The sequence below is a fragment of the Eurosta solidaginis genome, chromosome 1 (genome assembly GCF_040869045.1).
Source record: "Eurosta solidaginis isolate ZX-2024a chromosome 1, ASM4086904v1, whole genome shotgun sequence".
Taxonomy (NCBI): Eukaryota; Metazoa; Arthropoda; class Insecta; order Diptera; family Tephritidae; genus Eurosta; species Eurosta solidaginis.
This window is the reverse complement of record NC_090319.1, coordinates 381,203,035-381,229,569: the sequence shown is the minus strand read 5'-3', so window position 1 is coordinate 381,229,569 and position 26,535 is coordinate 381,203,035. Positions and strand designations below refer to the sequence as shown.

General features: G+C 35.0%; 1 protein-coding gene across 7 annotated transcripts in view; it reads left to right on the top strand.

The window, feature by feature from the left end:
- cv-c (crossveinless c) overlaps positions 1–26,535 on the top strand; it is a 592,078-nt gene that overhangs the window by 339,570 nt on the left and 225,973 nt on the right. For all 7 annotated transcript variants that reach the window (XM_067763245.1, XM_067763249.1, XM_067763248.1 and 4 more), the window contains one exon: positions 21,470–23,394. In XM_067763245.1, the coding sequence (XP_067619346.1) occupies positions 21,522–23,394 (1,873 nt within the window). In that variant the 5' untranslated portion in view covers positions 21,470–21,521. The remainder of the gene's footprint in view (positions 1–21,469; positions 23,395–26,535) is intronic.

Here is a 26,535-nt window from a genome sequence, read left to right as displayed (position 1 = left end):
TATTTAAGCACTGAACGTTAATCAATTCTCAAACTGTTAGTATGGCACTTTCAAACAGGAAAATAACAAAAGAGAATCGAGGTGACATTTTCAAAATTTTCTCTACTTAAACTAAAACAGAACTTTAGTTTTAAATTGCAAAAAGTTATTAACTTCGAAAAATAAACAACTTTTTAGATAATCGAAATTTTCTGTTGGTGTTTGTTGGGTTAGCACTTGCTGTTGCCCTACCTGTCGGCTCAGCAACTAAGCATGTTTGCCAATAATCAATCGTTTGTGTGCTCAATAGAAGATAAAGGACGCGTTAGCAATGTGATTGTAGACTAGGCTGCAACAACAAAGTACCATCAACGTTAAGTAAAGTTTAACTAAAAAATGTTTGGCCTTTTTTATACCTTTCATGAAAATAAAATGGTACATTAAGTTTGGCGAGAATCTCAAAATTGTAAATCCTTAAAAGAGAAGAGGTAGACCCACCAATGTAGAAGTGTATCGAAACGGTCAGGACGACGAACTGAGCTGATTTAGCCCCGTCCGTTTGTCTGTCTGCCTTTTCAACGCAAACTAGTATCCCAATGTGAGATATCATAATGAAATTTTGTTGGCGGATATATTTTGTTTTCCGATTAGAGTTTTGTCGGAACCGACCGGATCGGACCGTTAGAGCATATACCACTCATACAACCGGTTTTACAGGAAGGAGGTTTTTTGTCATATCTTCATCAATTTATCGGATAGAACCTATAAATTTCAACATATGTTTACGTATATATTTGGCACATACTGTTGTCTGAAAACATCGTTGAGATCGGTCGTATATATATCATACATATACCATACAACCGGATTGTTCAAATAAAATGTTTTCTCTGTTTTTAACTGCTAGAAGCATGAATTTTTACCATATGCTTATACATATATACATATGTCATACGTTATTGTCTGCAAACAATTTCTTCAGATTATTGTTCAGCTCCACTCAAGAAACTTATAAATTTTTCGGCTCAGCCGAAGGCAGTCCCATCTTTAATTGTTTTTGCTTACGATATCCTTAGAAAACCAATGTTACAATCAACTGCAAACGCACATGTTTCAATTTGACAGCTGCACGCTCAGCAACAAAAACAACGACAGAAAGAACAACAAACAATTACAAAGAGGCAGCGCATTAGTTGGCGCCGCAATTTCATATTTTTATTGATTATACCCAGTTGTACTTACTTGTACATATGATATTGTAACTATAACCGCACAATAGCACATTTACACTGACCTCGTATTACAATGGCTCCATTCGATAAAGGCTATCAAACTAGACTGCCAGGATACCAATCCATCGCAAGAAAATGTTTTGGCGATCGCCGTAGTGTTTTGGTAGCGTGCTTCGCCTACTACACCGAATATCTTGGTTTCAAGTCCCAGCAGAGCAACATAAAAAATTAAAAAAACTGCCATGTTTACAATTAGAAAAAATGATTTTTTGATGGTGCCGCCCCTTGACAAGGACACCGAGTGTATTATCGAAATGAAAAGGTTCTCAGTGAAAATTCAGCAGCTGTCGTTCGTAGGCAGCATAAAACATGTAGGTCCCATCCCTCCAATTTGTAGGAGCAAGATGCAAATCGCAAGAGAAGCCCGACCTATATCTTCTCAGAGGTAAATCGCGGCAAGAATTTTTTTAAATTAAATAAATTGACTAGAGCTTGCTCAACGGTTGAAATTAAACAGTGACAACCTTATCAAAAACAAATAATTTCGGTTACAGCCGATACCTACAAGTTATTTTTTACTATCTGCCTATTATCGATAGCGTATTATAAACGTCGAGTTATGGGTTTGTTATCGCCGAGTCATCAGCTTATTATTGATTTCTTGTCGGGTTGTTACCGACGGTTTACAAAAGTGTCATCGATCTTTTATTGAAGTTTCATCGGTATTTGTTTCATAATAATCGTGGGTCGTTGTTCACACGTCGATAATACTTTTCGATAAAAAAGTCGATACAAATTTGATATTCAAATCGATAACTTTTAGATACCTTTTGAAAATAAATCGATACCTTTTTGTTGTTGGTAACACACAAATGTACTTTTAATAGAATATCAATAACTTTTCGATAACAAATGGACAACTTTTTGGAAAAATGATAACAAGTCGGTAGCCTTCGATAAATTTTTCACATCTTTTCGATAACAAATGGTTACATTTTGATAACAAATAGTTAATAGTAAAGCGATTGTACAACAACAAATAAGAACTCAAGTGCAGCGATTGAAATGGGAAGCAACTCAAATCACACATTTTATACCCAGTTGTGTTTATACACAGGGTATTATAACTTTGATTGGATAACGGTTGGTTGAACAGGTATAAAGGAGTCGAGATAGATATCAGTATCGAAAAAAAATTGATTAAGCCCTATCCGTCCGTCCGTCTGCCCACCCTTTAACACGATAAGTTGTGCAAATATTGAGATATCTTCACCAAATTCGGTATACGAGCTTATCTGGACCCAGAATAGATTGGCATTGAAAATGAGCGAAATCAGATGATAACCACGCCTACTTTTACGATATCGAGAATATAGAAAAAAAAATGTAAGAGACACTATCCTTGCCAAGTTATATAGACTTTTCCTGAAAGTCGGACCTTAACAAAGTTTGCAATAATTCCTTGGTATTTAACTACGTGAATTCTACCTCAGTAGTGGTATGGTTGGGAACCAGCATCAACACTAGCAACAACATCAGCTCTGAAATCTAGCGAAGAATCACTCTTACCAATAAATGCTACTTTGGACTAAGTAGGTAGGCAATTGAACAGTAAAGTCCTCTCTCGGCAAACGAAAATCATACTCTACAAATCACTTATCGTACCCGTCCTGCTATATGGTGCAGAAGCATGGACCATGACAACAGCAGATGAAGTGGCTCTGGGAGTGCTCGAGAGAAAGGTTCTTCGAAAGATTTATGGACCTCTACGCGTTGGCGATGGCGAGTACCGAAGGAGATTTAACGATGAACTGTACGAGCTATATGCAGACATTAACATAGTCCAGCGAATTAAAACGCAGCGGCTGCGCTGGCTAGGCCGTGTTATGCGAATGAAAGATGATGCTCCGGCCAAGAAAGTGTTTCCATCCGAACCCGCCTATGGAAGCAGAGGTAGAGGGCGGCCCCCACTCCGCTGGAAGGACCAACTGTAAAACGATTTTAACTCCCTTGGTGTGACCAATTGGCGCCAGTTGGCAGAGAGAAGGGGCGACTGGTGCGCCTTGTTGGACGTCCATAACCGTTTAAACGGTTAAGCGCCAATTAAGTAAGTAAGTGGTATGGTTAAACTAAGAACAAAAGTTAAACAAATTTTGAAAAGAGGCGTTACCCGCGAGATTATTGCGCAGCCTTATAACACTATTAAATACACAAAGCAAATAACAACAGTGTTTCAAGTGCACAGCTGGGTATGTAATGTTCGGTTTCACCTAACTTGGACTTTCTTAGTTGTTATATTTCATTTCAATTTTGCAAATTGAATTTCTCGGAAAGCTCAAAACTACAAACATGTAAATGTCTGCTGTAACGTGTGGATCATTATCATGGTTTCAAATTACACCAAGCGCTTAACGTAATAAAAATATTTAAATGTGTGCTTGCAATAAGCGTGAAAAATATCGCGTTTACTTGCACTTTGACACCGCCAACACTGTCCGACGACTCGCCATTCATATGCTAACAATATACCAAACCAACGTCCCAATGATGTACATGCGCCATAATAAACCATTTATTTTTTGCAGTGAATGGTCTCCAACTGCGTGCTGTGTCGCTTCTGCCGCCAACAACAAAAAAGCTTTGTATATTTACCAGTCAGTTGGGCTTTTTAGGATTTGTTGATGTATATGTTTTCTTTTGTTTTCCTATTTAGTGAATCATAGCGGTACGTCCGCTGGTATGTCAGTTGCTCGTGCATCCATTTATTTGTCAGCGAACTCATTCAACTAGCCGTCCAATCATTTATTCAACAAATCATCCATTCAAATAGGCATCTATCCAAATAGTCAGCTATCCAAATAGTTTTCATCCATCTCATCTATTCATCGTTTGCGTCGCCGTTTCGTGTGTCTCATGTCCGCCTGCTTATTCCTTTTGAATGTTCAATTTGAAAAGCCTTTCTATCATTTTTAACTTCCTGCCGCTTGCTCTTTTTACCTTCGCTGACTGCATCCTTTCGGTGCGTTATTTGTCAGATTTGCAAGAAATCATGCTTTGTGTATCCCGCAGTGTCCAATGGGGCTGATCGTTGCTCTTGCTTAATCTTTGGTTTCTTTTTTCAATCATCTTTAACACCATAACGCACAGATTTGTTTATGATTTTCATGGTTTTAATAAGCGCAACATTTGGTGCCTTCTGTTGATGTGAGTTGGATTTTTTTCGCTGCTTTTTAGTGTGAGAAAAATCAAATTTGCATTTAAGAGGCTTGTTGGAAAATTATTTTCTAGATGCTTTATTAATCACTTGTATTCGATTTTAAATAGGTTATTGCGTGAAGATAAGGTTTCGGTAAATTAAAACAAAAAGGCGTGAGTTCCAAGTTCTCGTGAAGATGAATTTGAAAACACGCAGGTGTACGTCTAGAAAACTAATATTTTTAAACTCTTTAGAGGTAGAAGTTAGTTCACAACAGAGACAACTTCACCAGAAGCAAATCATTTCGGGCTAAGAGCTGCGTTGCCTTCTTAACTGTAACTACCGCTTCTTATCGCCAAGTCATTGGCTTCTTATGAATTTCTTATTGGCTTGTTATAGCCGGGTCATAGATGTGTTATCGATTTTATAGTTAAGTTTCATTTGTACATGTTTCACAACAAACCCATGAATCGCCGAGAGCAAATTGGTCACACGCCGATAAAAAATCCATAACTTTTTGAATTCAAATCGATAACTTTTCTATAATAAATCGGTAATTTTTTGGTAAGAAATCAAAATCGATAACACACCGATAACGAAATGGCTACACTCCAATAAGAAATTTATAGCTTGTCGATAGCAAAGCGATAACGTTCATGTAACTTGTAGCTAACTTTAAAGTAAATAGTCGAAAACTGCCCGTTAATAAATCGATAGCCTTTCAATTACATATCGATAACTTTTTCATAGCAAATCGATACCTTTTCTATAACAAATCGATAATTTCTTGACAACACATCTGTAAGTTTTCGATAACATGCCGATAACAGATTGATAACGTTTAGATTACTTATAGAAAACTTTTCGACGACCAATCGATATCCTTTCGAGAATAAGTCGATACTTTTTCGATAATAAATCCACAACTTTTCGATAATTACCCAAATTCATTGATAACCTTTATTACCCTATATTCAAAGTATGTTTGAGCTCTAGGCCAATATATACAAATGTTTATTAAAAGACAGCAAATGTGTTTAAACAATATATATATATTTGTCGAATGGTTTGTCTCGCCAACATTTCGACTTCAATCTGAAGTCATCTTCAGGACTGAAAAAACGAAAAACATTCGTCTTCAGTTTCGACAACTAGTCCCCACATATACTTTGTCGAATACGTGGGACCCGTCGCCATTACAATTAATTTTATATATAACGTCCGATTTATAACATTTCTCTATTCTCTTTTTCGTATTGCTAAAAATCCTCCGTTGCAACATATTTTTGTATGTGAAAGCTAATTTAAATCTCTCACTGTCATATATGTTTAAATATTTGATTCTATTAGACAGACCCGATACAAATATGGTCGATTTATACATTTTCTTTGTATCATTAGTTGGTTTATTTGTGTTTAATTTGACGAAATAATCTCTTATATAGCTATTTATTATATGTGTTGGAAACTCGTTATTTTCTAATATGTTTTTAATTGCTTTTATATTCTCCTCGTGGTATACTTCATCACTGATGGAGACAAGTCTTCTGACAAAATTCTTGGCCGTGTTGACTATCGTTGTCTTGTCATGATTCGAGTTATAATTGATTAGCCTACCCGATGCAGTGGGCTTCTTGTACCAATAAAATGAAAGTTGGTTATTCCTTCTTATTATTAAGGTATCTAAAAATGGCAGCTGTTCATCAGTTTCGATTCAACAGTAAACTTGATGCTCCTATTGTATCCATTCAAAATGTTAGGCATATCTTCCACGGCATCCGTTTTTACGATGGCGAACAAATCGTCCACATATTTTGTTAATAAACGTACCTTGTGATTTGAATCTTCTTAGAATTTCTGTAACAATTCTTCCATCACAATATCCGCTAATACAGGAGATGCTGGTGACCCTATAGGCATTCCTTGCCGTTGCTCATAAATTTTATTGTTGAACCTAAAATATCTATTATCTCGAATCGAAACATTGTTTACATTTTTTAATGTTCTTCTTTTACCCTTGTTTGTTAAAATATAAAATATAAAGTTAGTCGACCAGGTGCAGTCATAAGTGTAAGTTGGTATGTACCTATGTCTCAATAAATGTTTTCCGTTTTTTTAGTCCTGAAGAAGACTTCAGATTGAAGTCGAAATATTGGCAAGACAAACCATTCGACAAACATATATATATTGTTTAAACACATTTGCTGTCTTTTAATAAACATTTATATATTGGCCTAGAGTTCAAACATACCTTGAATATATTAACTAAAAGGCCGAAATACAAGAAAGTGACCTTTATTACCGATAGAATATATGCAACACTTCGATTACAGATTTATAGTTCGTCTTGCCTTGGCTTGTCTTCGCAAGCTTGTCTTCCTCTCTTATGTTTCACCTCCATTACATTTACTTCTCTTTCCTTGCCGTTTCTGTATAAATGATTTCTCAATAGCAGCATGTTATGCGTCCAGTAGTTTAGGTTACATATACGTCCTGCCCCGCCCAATTTTAATTACAAATTAATATTCTAATTCTTAATCTTCTGATTGACTTTGTCCTCTGATTGATACGAGCAATAGGGTAGCAATTGACATATTGTATACAAAATCTTAGCATACCAAATTAGATCCGTACAAACGCCGAAACTCAAGCTATAATAATTTGGGTGTCCATATTTTAGCGAAAGGCTACTTTATAGTCTTCTGATAGAGAAACTAAGTTTTGAGAACTTGTTCACATCAAGAATAAAATGGAGAAGTGGAAGGTAGTGTAGACGAGCATGAAATAAACAGTCATAGCAGTAAGAGAAGACCACATTTGTAATGGAGGCAAAGCATATTTCAGGCAGGACAAAGTGTGCCGGGTACGTTGATAAAAAATATATTAAATTTCATCTTCCTAGAGAGGTACTGTAACTCAGGTAGCAACATCGACATAGACCACTATCCTGTTAGGGTCAGGGACAACTCCCGGAATAGCAATCTTTAGTCACCTTCAGTACGGACTTCACATATACAAAGAGTTTTCGTTGTGCTTTCAAGGTCTAGTGCGTTAATCTAAAACAATCATTTCATCAGGCGGCTCGCAGAGATCCTTTCCAATTATTCTTTGCTCACCATCATTTGGAAGGAACGTATACGTTTTGCATAGATCTCAAACTCGTTATCGCGCAGCTAAAAGCTACTTTGAGGTCGACGAAAGAATGATGCGCGTGGATTCTCTTATTGCATTCAGTCTTTTACACAATACATGCGTAGACATACATAGGGGCTGGTGTTTGCCGTTCACGAGCTCTTCGCCTTTGTGGTTGTGCTAGCCGATGTGGTTATTTAGCCGGAACTGCGTCACTGTCACTCACTAATAGTAAGGTCATAGCCATTTTTTCAATTCTGCCTCACATTTCTTTTCTCTAATTAAGAGCCCATATAAACTGCACGCTTCCAAGCATGATTTCGATGTCATGGCAGGGCCAGTCGTTTTCTTTTTTTTTTTGTAGCGTTAAAGACACTCCCCGAAGGTGTTGGGAGTCTTATTGATGATGATGGTCCTTTGCTGGATATAGATCTGGTAGCAAACTTCATTAAGCTAGTAGCCCGGCCATCTCGGGAATAATTTGATATGATCACGATGAACCTCTAGGTCAAACCGGCCAACTTATCACGTAGTTCCATGTAAAACTTGGAAGCCTCGTCTGCTAAATATGTGTTTGATACATTCCTATGTGTAACAGGATTCGTCTCGGGTAGGTGAGGCTTACAATTGCGTTGTGTTTTTCCTACTATATAAAAACACTTAGCTCGGAGACGTCTTGCCACTGTGGCAGACTTCTAAAGACTCTCATATATTTCTTCCTTGCTCCGACCTCATTATACCTGACGGTCTTATCAGCCTTTGCATTCACAATAGTGTCAACCAGATGAGCCGTTATCTGCAAGAGTGCGGATATTTCAGGTACATGCCCTCGAATTTTAGTTCTTAAAACATTTGACATAGGCACGTTTCACAAAGATACAAGTCTTGTAATAAAAGTCTCCTTTATTTTCTGATCGTCATGAGGATAAGGAAATGTCATCCGAGGCTTATTACTAGATTTTCTAATTGGCATACGTTTTTTTATGGCAGGTCCTAAAACGTGATTTGAAATTTTTTCCCCCTTGCTGCGCCCACCTTAACAGCTGAAATAGATTAATACCCTAGATCAATATATCGACATGACGGCGATTCATCTGAACATTTTAGCAACTCACTACTTTTCCTGCCGCTCACTGAAGAGTCCTGAAAAACCGTTCGTTGTTTTTTCGACTTACTTGAGATATTTTTTCTATTCCATATCAAGGTCGATACAGTCTAGTGGCTTCGTTGCTTTCCAGAAAACGAATCAGCCCCGCGATTGCTCCAGCTAGTTGGCATACATATACATATGTATGTACATAGGCCACAGTGCTTTTGACAACCACATTGCTCCTCTAGTGCCCAGCAGCGCTGAGCTATGAATAGTTAAACGGTTATCGTTCTTCTTTTACGAATTGAGCTGCTTATTCTCTTTGCACATTTTTTCGCAATGTTATTTTATGTTTTGTGGTAGGTCGAATTGACCTACTGCTGTGCCATAAAAATAATTCAGTTGTACTTCGCACACTTAACTGCTAAACAAAGGCGCCTAGAATATCTGCTTGTGTTCCCTTTTTTTTGTGTTTATATAAAAGTGCATCTTTATTTTTAAGTTTTTTTTTCAGCTTACATATGCAGTTCTTATAAGACAGACGATACATCAAAGGAAATAACTAGCAGCATGTAGACTTGAAGCTGTAATAAAATAATTTGCGATAATTTGTTAATTAATTGCACAGTGACAGTAATTTATTATCATTTTAAACAATTTGTTGTATGGTTTGCGGCGGAAAAGGGAATCTTGCTTTAGTGGAAATTTTTCAAGTGACAAAGCGGCCAATTAGATGACGTTTGGGGCATTTAATAATAACAACTAACAAATACGTGTCAAGTTAAATAAATAATCATTCAAAAAGTATTCCGTAATTATCTAACAAATTAATAAATTCATAGGAACTACATTTTAGTAAAGACCAAAAAAGTAGGGGACATTAAAAACAAGAATTTCTACTTTTTTTTGCCGATTATATCTTAGCTAAAAAATCAATCATATTTAGCTTGCATTAACAATGCTAACTAAAATTGAAATGTTTTTTTTATATATATATATATATCATTTCCAATCAATTTCGTCTCTCAATGCTTTGTCGTCCAATAGCGGCTATAACAGTAGAGCAGAGCCTCAATATTTCATCGTTTGTCTCAGTAAAACTTTTCATACAAAATCGCATTTTAAGCTGGTTTCGCCTCACCCTTCAATTATGATATCAAGGTTAAAAGGCACCAATAAAGAATGCAGCTACTAAAGAGCATGCCTCGACTTCAAAGTGAATGGAAGATTTAAGCAACGCTGAACTTATTGTGACTTACTTTTTTAGTTTAGGTGCCATGAACAGAATTAAGTCGATAAATAACCCAGCACTAAATATTATTTGAACAAATATATAACATAAATAATCAGAATAAATCAGTTATGAATTTAAACAACAAATTGAGCATATTAAAACAACATTAAGTTTTGATTCCATACAAAAATCATAAAACCTGACAACATTATAAAATTATCAAGCACAAAAAAGTAAATTATTAATTTACAAATAAAATCAATGATTTACTAATTGAATTGGAATTTTATAATTAAAATAAACAATTACGAATTTGAATAAAATAAAAAAAAAATTTAAAAAGTGATCAGGCACAAAGAAAATTTTTTAGGAGCCAAAACCCAGGAGTGATTAATGGAATTGAAATTTCCTGTTTAAAATAACCAATCAATTGTTTTAATGTTATCAGCAACTCAAGAAAAAGTTATCATGCACAAAAAAAATACTTTATTCCAAACTAAAATCGTCGACTAATTAATTGAATTGAAATGTTTAATAAAAATAAACAATCAACAACTTAAATTAAATCAACTTAAAAAAGTTAAAAGAGTAATCATGAACGAAAAAATTTTTTACTAAGAACCAAAACCATAGATTAGTTAATAGAACTGCTATTTCATTAAAATAAACACTAAATTATTTCAATGTCATCAACAACTTAAAATTAATTAAAAGATTAATCATGCACAGAAAAAATAGCTTGCTTTGCTTAGTCAACTACTTATTATTTGAATTGAATTTTGGTCACTAAAATAATCCATAGATTCAATAAAATTAAAAAGCTTGAAGAGAAAATAGTTTATTAACAAACAAAGTCAACAAATAATTTATTGTATTTAAATTTTGTAATTGAAATAAACTTTCAACGATTTCAATAAAATCATGAAACTTGAATATTGAAAAATTACCACGCAAAAACAAAATAGTTTATAAATAACCAAAGTCGACTACTTATTAATTATATTGACATTTTATAATTAAAATCAATAGTTGGTTGGTCAATATCAATAGTTTGGTGTAATTTGATTAACTGCCCTTTTTTATATAATTTTTTAATTCCATTCATGATTGAAAATATAAAAACAGTTATGTGATTGAAAAAATTAAAGTCGAAAGATTAATTATTAAAATTGAATACGTATTCAAAATAAATAAATGTAAGGCGCGCAGAGATTTTAGGCCGAGGTTATCTTGAAATTTGCGTCGTGCTAAATAATGGTAGGGTTTTGATAACATGATTAAGTGCAGTTTTCTTTTTTTTTTTTTCAAATTATCACAAAATCATAAATAATTAAAAACAAAAAACTCTTAAATTAAATGGACTATAAATTTTGATGATTTGATTAGATGCGTTTCTTAATTTTTTTTAGCTCTTCGGAAAAATTCTACTTATTGAAAATATTAAACAGTCATCATGCAATTAAAAAAAATCAAAAATTGCACTTTAATAAATTAATCAAAGTCAACGACTAACAACTTGAATTTTGAGTAAGTAAGTAATATAACTATAACTAAATTATGAATAGCTTTTGATTATTTACATTTTCCTTTTATTTAGTTGTTTACTTTCATGAGAAAATCTGGAATTATTAAAAACTTAAAATAGTTATCATGTAAAGAATGGGATGTTGATAATCAAAGCCAACATCTGTTTCTTTCAATTCAAATTATGAAATTAAAGAAAATAATCAAAAAGTTTTGTTAATTAGATCAAGTTCATTTATAAATGGCTTATATAGAGATTACTAGATCATAAAAAGTTGCACATATAAATAGAATAAAAAATTAAGATTGCATTCTAATTAATTAATCAAAATTTATCGACTAATTATTTATCTTGAAGTAAAGATCAAACGTAATTGCATTGTTAAGTTGATATAAATTATTCTCAATTAATAGTACCTTAAATAAGTGCCCTTTTTAATATTTTCTCAATTCCATGAGAAAGTCGTAAATAATTAAAAGTAATAAATAACTATTATGCAATTAAAAAAAATAAAATATTGAACATTTATAAATTAATCAAAATCAAGGACTAGTTAACTGATTTGTTATAAAATAAATGAAAAAAATGTTGTTAGCTTTTGTTTGTTTGTTTTATTGCAACTTTATCTTTTATTTTTTTGAATCGTGGTTGAAATGTGATTAGATATTTAAAATAATTAAACGTTACCTCCTGCTTATTTGATTATTTGCAATTTTTTAAATTTTATTTTCGAATTTTATGAAAAATACTTGAATTACTGAAAATATTAAAAAAATCATGAAAAACATAGTTTATTTGAACTATTTGAATTGAAATTACATAGTTAAAATGAATAATCTCGAACTTTTGTAAGTTAGAATAAGTCCATTTTTTTATTTGTTTGTTTAAAAATAAAGTAAAAGTCATAATAGTTATAAATGTAAAAATTATTTAAAAAAATTGAGACTGCAGATTAACAGATTAATAAAGATCTATCGACTAATTATTTAACTTGAAATAAGTGAAAGTAATAAGTAATATATAGTTTCGGTTCACCTGGTTTAAGTTAAGGTTTCTAATTTCCTTCGTAAACTCTATGAAAAAATCATAAATTAATAAAAATATAAAATTCATTTATTTAAAATAAACAATTTTTAACTATTTTCAATTTGATTATAATTATAATTAAAAGTTTTTGTCTATTTCCATGGAAAAGTCGTAAACAAATTATATAACTAAATAACCTGACTCGCGATTGCACCTTATTACATTAATCAAAATCAACGGCTTATTACTTGAATTGTGATTACATAATAAAAATAACTAGTCGTTAGCTTTTCTTAATTTAATAATTTGCAATTTTTTATTCTGTAATTATCATGCAAAAAAACACGTTGTTGATAGTCAAAATCAACAAGAAACTATTTGAATTGAAATTATGTAAAGGAAATAGTCAAAAACTGTTGGTAATTAAACTCACATAATTTTTTAATTTTAATTTAATTTAATTTGAAGTTAAAAAAATCATAAACAATTGAAAATATAACAAGTAAAGATATCCGGGTGTAACCGAACATTATATACTCAGCGTGAGCTTCAATTGCACATTTTATTTCAGATAAATTGCTTTTCTACATAACACGTGGCACCGCCCCTTTAAAAAAAATGTCTCCCCATTTCCTCTTACAATAAAATTTGATAAGTGAAATATCATTGATTAAAAACTATTCTTTGCTACGTTATAGGTTATTATTCTAGTCTACGACCCTTTTAAACCTTTTAAACTTGTTTTATATCTGAGTTGCCAAGGTCTTTAACCGATCTCATCCATTTTTTCTAGAAATATTTCTTGCTATAGGGAAAATTTGTGTACCCAATTTTATTAAGATCCGTTAATTTTTCTTCGAGTTATGGCTCCCGAAACATAGAAAATTTCTTAGTCATAAAAGGGGAGGTGTCACGCCGATTTTTTTTTAAATTTGAAGTTTTTCCTATTTGTTGTTATAAATCCACTTGGGAAATGAAATACCATTGATATAAAGCTCCTTTTTGGAAATATGTAGCTTATTTTGTTCGTCCACGACCCTTTTAAAAATCTTTTATATAAAAGTGGGCGTGGTCCTTAACCGATTTCGTTAATTTTTCTTCAAAGCATTCCATATAGTAAAGGCAACCTCTCTGCCAAATTTTGTTACGATAGGTTCAGCGATTTTGGATTTATGATTAATAATATTTTTAAAATTGATTTTATCACACGTGGGCGGTGCCACGCCCATTTTAAAAAATGTTTTCAAATTTTTATCAAGGGTCTCAATATCACTCCAGACGTCAAATTTTAATATTATAGGTGTATTATTTACTAAATACTCAGGTTTTTTGTGTTTTCCAAAATGTTATATATATAAAAAGTGGGCGTGGTTGTCATGCGATTTCGCTCATTATCAATACCAATCTATTCTAGGTCCAGATAAGACGGACGGACGGACGGACATGACTCAATCAAATTTTTTTTCGATACTGATGATTTTGATATATGGAAATCTATATCTATCTCTATTCCTTTATACCTGTACAACCAACCGTTATCCAAAGCTATAATACCCTGTGTACAAGTACAGCTGGGTATAATTAGTTAAATTAAAAATAGTTACCTCAACAAGTTTAGGTTCAGTGTGAGCTAAATTCATTCGGACAGCAGGTGGTGCTTGGACAAAGCAGCAGGCGCCAGAGTTCTTTAAACACCTGTGTTTGAAAAGGAATCTTGCGCCAAGTTGGCTGACATAAAAAATAGAAAGCGGAAAATTTAAGAATCGTTGCTCAGTTTAAAATTTTTTAAAAAATTGACAAGACAATCCTTCACGTCATTAAACAATTTCATTCGAAATATGCGCATATTAAAAATATTGTAAACAACATTTTTTCATTTCAATTCTTGCGCTTAATTGCAAATCTTTAATGAAAAGACAAATCAATTAAAAACGCAATTAATTCAACACATTAAAAAAATTCAAATAACAAATTCCATTACACAAAGTCAGGGCAATCAATGAAAGTGCAAGGAGTTATAATAAAATGATCACAACAACACTGCAAATTCCACTTGCTATCGTCAATAACTTATAACAACAACTACATCGCTACCACCTGCCACAATGCGCAATCAAAGTATATTGAATGTTTACCCTTGCAGCACCACTTTTCTAGACGCGCCGCGCCTTTTGCTGCCACTTCCGTCACGTTAGCCGCTAGCTAAAGCGCACTGCCTAACGCTTATGCATGAGCGCGCTCGCGCTATAAACAAGAAGAGAAGGTTGCAAAGAGCGCGCGTCGCATAGCGCAAGAGGAACGATATCTTCTTTTATTGCAAATTAATTTTCCTGCTGGCTAAAACGAATTAATCACTTAAATGCGGTTGCCGCCTGCTGTCGCTTTCGTTGTTGCTGCTGTCACTGCTACTGGTTGCCAATCGTTGTTTGTGCTGTTGCTCTAGCGCTTGTTCCTGTAGCTGCTGCTATTGCTCTAGCGAGTTGTGTGTGGCTATCAACGGTGGCATGCTTATGTTGTTACTATCACTTGCTAGCTAGATGCTACCTGTTGCCTTGAAACGCTCGAGGCTCATGAATAGTTAAGCGGCGCGTTGAGGTGTGTGGTGCGCCGATGATATGTGCAAGCAATAATAGACCTGCTATTGATTTGGTGCTTGTTTTTTTCGTTTTGGTGTCAGCGCTTCACAAGGAATTCCAATTTTCGCCAACAGTCGCCAGCAATGGCAGGTAGCCGACGCGCTATATGCCGCCTTTGATTTCGTCGATTCCATTCATTTATTTATTGTGCGCCTTTTGCTGCATGCTGTTACTTTTACTTACTCTCTCGCACAGTTCGTTTTCGCTTTGGTATTTGTAGTTGTTTTAGAAACATTGGCTTTAAATGCAAAATGTTGCTTGTGCACCGCCACTCCAAAAAAAAAAAAAAATACCCAACTAATCAGGCGAAGCTACTTAGCACGCGCATCTGGTGTAAGTTAACTCAGAAATAATAATAACTTTTTTGCTTTTGTCTCCCTATATACATTTTTTTTTTTTTTATTTCAGCATTTTTGGTGCTACTGCGCTTTGCCAATTTTGGGTCAACAGTTTCTGTTTAATTAATGCTACGCGGCAAGTTTCGATTTGAGATCCTGCTGTCTACGCTTCCGATCCTACCGTGCTACCGTTCTTGCGAATTTATTCATGCATGAGTTCATTCTTTTTGAGCCTTCCAGTTATTTATTCCTGAAATACCCCTACTTGCAATAAAATATCCCGTCCTTTGGCGCATTGCGCGCAACATACAACATCATCAGTTAACGGAAAGTATTGAAAATGCAGGCGATAGAGAATCAAAGCAGCAGTCACAATACCCACAGATACAAATTAACTTGAAAACGAAACGAATGTCATCAAATGTAGTTCATGAAATAAGTAAAACAAAACTTTTATTAAATACCAGAAAACATCCGTACGCTCTAAGCTGTTAGAAGCTGCGAAGCTTTGCGCCAATGCGTTAGTAGGGTGGCCAAAGTAACGCTGATAGTACTGTGCAGCAACGTGGCGGAATGGCGGCAGCAATCGAGGACTTAAGTAGCATAAACAACACTGTGCATATTAGTTTACTGACCTACGAATAAAATTTTCAGGCAAATTTTTTAATATGACAAAAATATTTGTATTTTTATATATTTAATGGTGTGTTCAATTTTATTTAAGGTTTTTAAAAAATTTATGAGCTTAACAACGGTAAATAATAATTTTTATTCAATTATTATTTTTGTTTATTTTACATTTACAAAAATGCCTATATTGAAGACATAAATTCTAGGTAAAATCTAAATGCTGATACCAGATAAACTACTTTGCTTCTGGTTGTCTTAACCTTTGTTAAAAGATAATATTTTCAAACAAACAATTACGCAAAACCAAAAAAAGAAAATTAAACCAGTACATTAACTCACAACAATGCCTTGACATTATCAGCGCACAAATACTTGCGCCATAACCGTTACTGACGCTTACGCCACTAATAGTGCCACAACTCTGTAGTTGTGGCTAAGCATGCCATCGCCAATTGTGGTTAATATAAGAAAAATGTATAAAATGTTTACTTTGATTTGATGTTGTGAGGTCTTCTAACTTTCATTTGGAATATAGCGAAGGCGTTACGCGATTGCCGGAAACATGTTGCGCTCAACATGTTGTGATTTGCTGTCACTTTTGGCATACATTGAAATGTGCAAATTCTGTAACACATGTTTTGTTGTACATATGTAAGAAATTAATTTAAGTGTGATCCAAAGATTGTTAAAGTTGATAGATAAAAGTATTACAGATGTAGTGTATTTTAAAAGATAGTTGCACTTTGTTTTGTTTTTGATTCTTCCTAACAACTCTCGCATCCAGGATTTGACGTATTGCAAAAATGTTGCAGTCAGCTTTGTCTTTCGAAGAAGCTTAGTCCTTCGCACAAAATTATGTCAATCTCCTCAAATGACTTTATTCTGCCAAACAGTTGAGCATCACTTTTTCTTCTTCACGTCGCTCGACAATATTGCTTTCAGAGATCAGATAGATCAAGTGTCTGTTCCCTTATGAGCTTCTAATTAGCAAACGTTCTGTACGTGATAGCACGCACTTTCTTTGCTGTGCCTATCTTAAATACGAAGGTAATGGTACGAGTCGGTATTTGGCCTTGTAGCGCGCGCTCATCCAGCACACTGACACTACCTCAACCGTCGAGCATGACCATGGGTTACCTGCTAATCAATCTTAAAAACAATTAAATAGCTGCTGCATATTTTCATGATGGAACATTTTACTGCACATAACCAGTTATGGGGATGTCAATCAACTTCAACCTGTAGTTAGATGTTATATCGAGAATTTTCGGACTGTATGACCAAAAAGCCCGTCCCTGCTTAAACTGGCGCCTTAGCAGCCAATTTTTCCTTTGAAGTGAAGTAGCCGTCTTATGGCTTTTCTAGTTAGGCGAAGTGTTTTCCTTCATTTGCCAAGCACGCTGTATGATTCGGTTATCAGGTCGCCATTCTTTGATGAATTTGTGCCAGTCGTGAAATTGTTTGCCATCCAGTGTTATTTTTTAGAAGAATTATCTGGCAATGCTTCTATTAGAGAACAGTTAATGCTCATGTCACTTAATTCTTGGTTGTGTAGTAATAACCAGCTGCCTGTATCTTCGAGAAAAAAATTCTTATTGGTTTACACAATTTCTTACAAAGATCATAGAATTTGTTCTTTTTGAAATGTTGAAAATAATAGAAGAGGAATTTAATTGACGAAATTTGAAACAAATTGCCACTGCTATTTTTCTGTACGCTGCTGTATGTGTTGTAGGATAACTTTGAAAAATCAAAAAAAAAAAGTTTGTATGTATGTAATGCTATGTTCAAACAGAAAAATAAATTGAGGCAATATCAATTCAAATTGAGTGGTGTTCATACAACTCAATTTAGCTTACACAATAGTAATTTGATGGCCGGTTGGCTCATCTCTACAGCAACAACATACCTGTGTTCAGAATGTCAAAATGTGCGTGTTGGAATTAGGTGAATGGAATGGAATGAAAACATAAAACTTAAAAATGTTTGTGTGTTGTAAGATAATGTGTTCAATGTTTTGGTTTCATTTTGAGTTTGCCATCCTCTTTTGACAATTCCTACTCCAGTGAAATGAAAAAAATAATATCAGCTGATGAGATGAGCCAACCATATAGTTGATCCATGCGCAGCTGACGTTTAAATCTACTCAATAAACACACTTTACAAGGTTGTATTTACAGTTTGAAACAATTTTTTACGCAATTTTTTTTAAATTGGCAATTTGTTATTACAATTTATTATATGATAAATTGCGTAATAAATTGCCCAAATGGTATAAATTGCCAATATGGCATGTGTTTGTACCTAGTATAACTCTCCTTTTGTATGTCAATTTATAAATAAAATAATTTAAACAAAATTTTTAAGATAAACGGTTTTATTGAAAACAATACTTACATGAAGTAATAATAATACTACAAGCTAGAAAATAATTAGGTAGGTCCTAGGTAGTAGTCATCACACTCCTCATCAATCTAGGGCGTTGATCAGACAATTAAATAAAAGCGTTGGGCGCGTGAAATTTCTATTGTTAAGTCTTTATTTAATTGCCTATTATTATACTCAGTTGAGCAGAGCTCACAGAGTATATTAAATTTGATTGGATAATGGTTGGTTGTACAGGTATAAAGATATATAGATATAGACTTCCATATATCAAAATCATCAGTATCGAAAAAAAATTTGATTGAGCCATGTCAGTCCGTCCGTCCGTCTGTCCGTCTGTCCGTTAACAAGATACCTTGAGTAAACTTTGACGTATCTTGATGAAATTTGGTATGTAGGTTCCTGGGCACTCATCTCAGATCTCTATTTAAAATGAACGGTATCGGACTATAACCACACCCTCTTTTTCGATATCAAAAATTTCGAAAAACCGAAAAAGTGCGATAATTCATTACCAAATACGGATAAGGCGATAAAACTTGGTAAGTTGAACTTATGACGCGGAATAGAAAATTATTAAAATTTTGGACAATGGGTGTGGCACCGCCCACTTTTAAAAGAAGGTAATTTAAAAGTTTTGCAAGCTGTAATTTGGCAGTCGTTGAAGATATCATGATTAATCCTATTACTATATGTATGCTTAATAAAAATTAGCAAAATCGGAGAACGACCACGCCCACTTTAAAAAAAAAATTTCTTAAGTCAAATTTTAACAAAAAATGTTAAATCTTTACAGTATATAAGTAAATTATCTCAACACTCAACTCCAGTAATGACATGGTGCAACAAAATACAAAAATAAAAGACAATTTCAAAATGGGCGTGGCTCCGCCCTTTTTCATTTAATTTGTCTAGCATACTTTTAATGCTATAATTCGAACAAAAATTTACCAATCCTTGTGAAATTTGGTAGGGGCTTATATTCTAGTACGATAACTCTTTTCTGTGAAAAAGGGCGAAATCGGTTGAAGCCACGCCCAGTTTTTATACACAGTCGACCGTCTGTCCTTCCACTCGGCCGCTAACACGATAATCTGAGCAAAAATCGATATGTTTTTACTAAACTCAGTTCACGTACTTATATTAACTCACTTTGTATTGGTATAAAAAATGGCCGAAATCCGACTATGAAGTGGGTGTGACATCTACCATATTAAGTAGAAGAAAATGAAAAAGTTCTGCAGGGCGAAATCAAAAGCCCTTCAAATCTTGGCAGGAATACTGTTCGTGGTATTACATATATAAACAAATTAGTGGTACCCGACAGATGATGTTCTGGGTCACCCTGATCCACATTTTGGTCGATATATCGAAAACTCGTCCGCCTATAGAACTAAGGCCCACTCCCTTTTAAAATACTCATTAACACCTTTCATATCGTTTCAACACCTACCCATATCGTACAAACAAATTCTAGAGTCACCCGTGGTCCACCTTTATGGCGATATCTCGAAGAGGCGTCCACCTATAGAACTAGGGCCAACTTCCTTTTAAAATACTCATTAACACCATTCGTTTGATACCCATGCTGTACAAACGCATTCTAGAGTCACCCCTGGTCCACCTTTTGGGTGATATCTCGAAAAAGCGTCCACCTATAGAACTAAGGCCCACCCCCTTTTAAATTACTCATTAACACATTTCATTTGATACCCATATCGTACAAACAAATTCCAGAGTCAGCCCTGGTCCACCTTTATGGCGATATCCTTAAATGGCGTCCACCTATAGAACTATGACCCACTCTCTCTTAAAATACTCTCTAATACCTTCCATTTGATACACATGTCATACAAATACATTCCAGGGTTACCCTGGGTTCATTTTCCTACATGGTGATTTTCCCTTATTTTGTCTCCATAGCTCTCAGCTGAGTATGTAATGTTCGTTTACACCCGAACTTAGCCTTTCTTACTTGTTTCTTATTCTATTTAGTTCATTTAGTGGCTCATTATTACAAGGACTCTTTCCTGACAATTTGTTACAATCTAAGTCCTCAATACATAATCATTTCAAAGACTTTACTCGACTCTGCGCCACGAATGCTTGTCCCTCCTCCAACTCCAAAATATTCTGATGTCACTTCTACCGAACTGTATGTAATATTTGTTCCAAATATGAGCCAAATCGGACATCATAGGTCGCTTTCTATTCATGTATGTATTATGTGTTCCACATATGGACCAAATCGGACCACAAATACGATTTTTTCAATATCTCGATCTTTGCTCCACCTAGCGGTGATTTTTTTCATAGGTCGCTTTCTATTCTTATATGTATTATGTGTTCCAAATGTGAGCCAAATCGGACCACAAATACGATTTTTGTGATTATCTCGATCCTTGCGCCACCTAGCGTCAATTTTTTTTTCCTATGTCGGTTTCTATTCTTGTATGTATTATGTGTTCCAAATATGAGCCAGATCGGATCACAAATATGATTTTCGTGAATATCTCGATCCTTGCGCCACCTAGCTCCGATTTTTTCATAGGTCGCTTTCTATTCTTATATGTATTATGTGTTCCAAATGTGAGCCAAATCGGACCACAAATACGATTTTTGTAATTATCTCGATCCTTGCGCCACCTAGCGGCGATTTTTTTCTTATTATTGCATTGTCATCGGGTTCTGAACTATATTCCAAGTTTCAACCTTGTAGCTTATCGGAATGTTACTTAAATTTCAATTACAAAATTCGTGCCAGCCAGCCAACCAGCCTGTCAAGTCAAGCTAAATAAAACCGTTTAAAAAAAAAATGTAACGTTTACGCACCGGTACGGATATATTTGGTACGGATATGGTTGGTACGGATATATTTGGGTGTAATTGGTTGGCTTAAATAAAACAGCGCTCTGATCAATATTTGCCTAATTTTATGTTCGAAATAAGTATGAAGGCTATGTAAATATTATTTTAATTCGTTGACCACGTCTTATTAGAAGCACGGTTATTAAGCACTTCTTCTCACACTAATTTTTCCTCTTTTTCATCTTTTATTTTATGCAGCCTTTGATTTCAACGCATTCCAAACCACCATCATCCATGGCCATTTGCTGACATGTCCAAGGCTCGTGAGTTGGCCTTACTAGAAAAATGGACTGATGCTGCTGCTACAACTGCCACCACGCACACCTTCCCACCCCTCGCCTCACCCACCTCTCCAAAGGCAACAAAATTCTGTTGTTGCCCGAATCGGCGACGTTACAACCTGAAGCAACCCAAAGCGAAATCCACATTGGATGCGCGCAATATTTTCTTAGATAATGATTTTTCATATATTGATGATGTGGAACAAGAAGAAAACAGCAACAACTATACTAACGATAAAAACAACAGCACGCGTAACGGTAGCAGAAGCGCTTTTTCAAACAGCGTAGCGAAAACGAGCATTAAGGGAGCAACCGGAAGTCAGCATAAAGGTAGTAGCTGGCAGCAATTGCAAAAACAACGACAACAACAACGAAAACGATTGGTCAATGCTGTTCCCAACAACAACTACGCTGATGATTACGATGATATCTGTGATGTTGCTGGTGGTAGTGATGCCGGAAATTGTGAAGGGCGCCTAATGAATGCACAGCAACAAGAAAGCAACAAAAAAGAGCAACCACTACAACAACAATGGCAGTGTGACACAAACTGTCATAACAACAGCAATAGCAGCAATACTAATAAAAGCAACAGCAACTATTGTGACAGCAACATCTGCGATAGAGAAAACCGCACAAAGGCCACCAGCAACGGTCAATGTGGCAACAATAACAACAAAAAGTTGATTGAATGCGATTGTCAGCCAGAAGTGGCAGCAACAATTGTTGTTGGTGAAAAGAGTGCAAGCGCAAGTAAAAGTGATATAATAAATGTTGTTGATGAAGTCGATTTCGCATTGAGGCAGCTGCAACAACAACAGCAACAACAATTGACAATCAACCACAACAAAAACAAAAGTAATAGCGATCAGCAAACAATCCAAAGACTTAGAGATAGTGAATTTAAGCATAACGATAGTAATTGTAAGGGACAAGCACAACAACAGTTGCAAAGTGAATTTTGCAATCAACACAATAACAACAACAACACGAATAATAACAACGTGAATAAAAGTAGTGAGCTGCATGCGCGCGTTAATTACAAACTTGACTCATCTACAACGACCACACCCGACTCCAAACGAATATCGAACACAAAAACAGCACAACAAAAACAAAGCCAAAACACAAACAAAAATATAAACGGCTTAAATGCCAACGAAAGCGACTACAATTGCGAATGCAACAACGACAAAATTGATTTGCAGAATAAAATGACAATAACCACAACGAATGCGGCGAGTCGTAAGCATTCGCGTGTCGAGTGTGGGTTGACAGTTACAGCAAACCCAACAACAATAACATCAGCTGAGGAAACAGCAACAACGAACGGCGAAGCAATCAACACTTCCATATCGACCACAACGGAAATTGCAAGCAACAGTGCGACAAGAACATCTATGGCGACGACGTCGAATATGGCTGGCTCTACCACAGCCGACGCATCACTAAATGCGCCAACAACCAATTCGAATGCAACGACGAGCACAACAACAAGCAATGGAGCAGCAGTACAATTACGGAACAACGCTACATCGCCAATTCCAACGTCGCGCCCAACAACGCCCTCTTTAACAACTGTGATCAAAACAACGTTGGTGAAACGTACGCCTTCGACAGAATCATCGAAAACTCCATCTCCAGCCACCACACCAACAACACCAATGAAAACAATCGTCACCGCAACTGTAACGGCTCGTGGATATAATAGCGTAGGCTCTAGAAGTGGAATAGCAGTCGGTGTGGAAGCAGAGGTCAATACCAATGGAGAAGACCAAGCAGAGCAGATACCGTCGCGTACATTGGTGAAGCAGCGTATAGCCGCATTTGCTGCTGGAAGTGGTGAGTTTTGTAGTTAAATAAGAAAAAATTGATGATTAGGATTTAGAAGACGAAGAGGGTTCAATATAACTTTTCGGTATTTTTGCTGTTGCTAGTATTAACAGAAGACTAAAATTGGTGTGGGTTCGACTGAGTGTTCCAATAAAACTAACTTCAGGTATCCCGGCGAGACACAATCCCAAACATGTTTAGAAATCTTAACAAGACACACAACCATTGTCTCCAGAATTACGGGATTATGTTATACTCACTATCCACTAACGTAAGAAGTATAACTGCAGAAGAAATGAGTGAGGAAAACCTAAAGGAAACAAAGAAACGTAAAACTTGCAAAAAATAATAAAAACATTGCGATAATGATGTTCCCAATATAGCCATACATACCGGCTGTAAGCGGTTTTTATCCATTTATTACCTTACCGCCCCCGTTAAGCTCCGTGAGGTTCAAGTTCCGGGCAAAGCAACATCTCAGCAGGGTCGCCTCTCGGCAAAGCTTCGGCAAGCACTCCGAATGTATTTCTGCCATGAAAAGCTTTTCAAAGAAAATCCATCTGTCATGTTAATTTGTAGGAAAAATTCATAATGAAATTAGGAAGAGGAGCTTGGCCTAAATCTCCTCGGATTTGAATCGCACCAAGTATTTATTTTTTATTGAATGGTAGGTTTGATGATATTGACGATAGTGGTGATAATGATGAAGTTAAGTTGTACGAAGGTACGTGGTTGAGTTGATAAGAGAAAGAGACTCACTGAAAGAACATAAACAAAATCAGAAAAATTAGGGTTATGATATTGGCGAAGAAAAAGAGTAGCGAATATGCGAAGATGAGTGAAACACATAGGCACAGAAGAAGAGGAACATATGTGAAGAAAAGGATTATGGTGGAAATAATGATAGGGTAGTTCTACAGCTGAAAGTTTGAGCACTGAAAGTACAATAAGACAACAGGATAAAAACGTATTGAATGAACATAAACCAAATCAGAAATAGAAAACTAATGATAAGGGAGAAATCAAAACGAAATAGGAGTTGCATCATGTGCAAATCCAATGATATTAGTCTCACAAAGATGCTCATATCTCTTAAGAGAAAAGACTTAAGGCTCTTGATGGGCATAATAACTTGACAATGCCTTCTGGCGTCACAAGCTTGTAAACAACAGTAGATGTATGAAGTGCGGAATGCAGGAAGAATGGTGGTTGATAAATGGTGTAGTGACGGCTGCAGCCACTAGGGGAGAAAGAGTCGCCAGATCTGGAGACAGCAATTAATGTCCTAAAAAACTTCTAGTATTTGCCAAGAAGACGGAGTTATTTTATAACTCACGTTCTGGTACCTAATTGGAGGTTTTCCGTTTGGTCCTCAAACAAATTATGGTGACACTATGGACACATTTAATCTTTATTAATCAGCCAGTTCAACTTTACCTAGATCAGGCCACCATACTACCTGCAGCATCATTAGCTTTGGTTTAACGTCCCAGTTCCTGTTGTCTATTATTTTGCCAACATAGTATGCACTAAAAGCCTCATAGTTTAGTTTACGGATAAGCTTGCTATTTCTATCAATGATGAGGTAATTAAAAAAAAAAAAAACTTTACCCTTTAGCAAAATGATAGTTCAGTATCATTGATATAATGATTGCAGAAATCGTAAACGACTAAAACTGATTTAATCGGTCTCCTTATCGCCTAGGCATTAACTAGAGCTTATAACAACAGTACAGCTGGAAGCATTTATCTTCCATCATCAATTATAGAGCCGCTTGTTTGTAAACTATTTGAAGATAGAGCAGTGCTAACTTATTGGATCTGGAGCCTGATGCTCATTTAAAGAAACATCTTCATGAGTCTTCAAAAGCTGTTGATGTATTTATTTCGCTTGCTGCAGAAAGGTAGATCTTAATACCCTGTTAATTTCACAGTAGCTTTCGGAATTCATAGCATCAATAAACATAGAATTGGTACCGGTATCATGAAGCAATAAAGTCCATCTCCACTAAGATAACTTAAAATTGTTAATTTGAGTTTCATCTGAAAGATATTTTTTAATTGTCTGTTTTTTATTAATCATCACTTCAACTCATAAATTGCACTTATTAGGGACCAGACCTTGAAATAATTCCATTTGAACAATAATACAATTCCTATAATGACTTTTCGCTGACAAATCAAAACTTTTTTTGCTGAAATATGCAACTTTCGAATATTTGTGAAATAATTAAGCGTTCTAAGTATTACAGAAAATAAAAACAAAAATTTAATTATTCTATAAATTATTTATCGAATTACAATGAAACTGGTGTGTTAGCAAAACGTGATATACCCTTTGATTGCATATATGTAAGACATATATACACATCTTCATACATACATACACATATAGATACTTATGCAGTATGTTCTGTAATACTAAGAACAGAAAATAATAATTTTAAAATCGACACAACGTAATTGGAAAACAATCGAAATTAACAGCATTACAACACGTAAAGAGGACATAGTGAAGAAAGAACAAAACTAAAATGCTCGTGACCTAATGCGCCAGTAAACGAAGTGCCTACAGCGCAAAGTTGATTTTCTTTGTTGTTTTGAATATATTTATTTTTATTCTATTCTTTTTGTTTCCTTTTTGTTTGATGCTTTAGCTCAGCAGTAGATTTCGTCAATCAGTTGCTGAAACGGCATGTGACTCACTAAGCCAAGTTATCGCACTTTAAGCATAAGCAGCAATGAGTCATTCACGATGCGAATTTATTATGATGCGGTGTGAGGTGTCATAAAATCTTGCCATTATAGAAAGTAATGTGAATAATAAAAAATAAATTTTGTAAGCAATTAAATTTTGATTATTTCAATACACCAGCCGCTGCATTTTCCATAAATTAACAATTTCACAAATATGCCACACTCTAGTCATTTTCTGCTGTATAAAATTGAAAATACAAATATATTTGGGTGTGCTACTTCCGCATAGGGTAATGCGCTCAAACAAGGTATCGCTAGTGATTTTGACATGGGTAATATTGCACGGCGCGATGCAATTGCGCTAACAAGTTTGCCTGAATTGCTTTTGCTGTAATTGGCGCGGATATCGCCGTCCAACAGAGTGCGCCAGTCGCCTCTTCGTAGAGCTTGCTG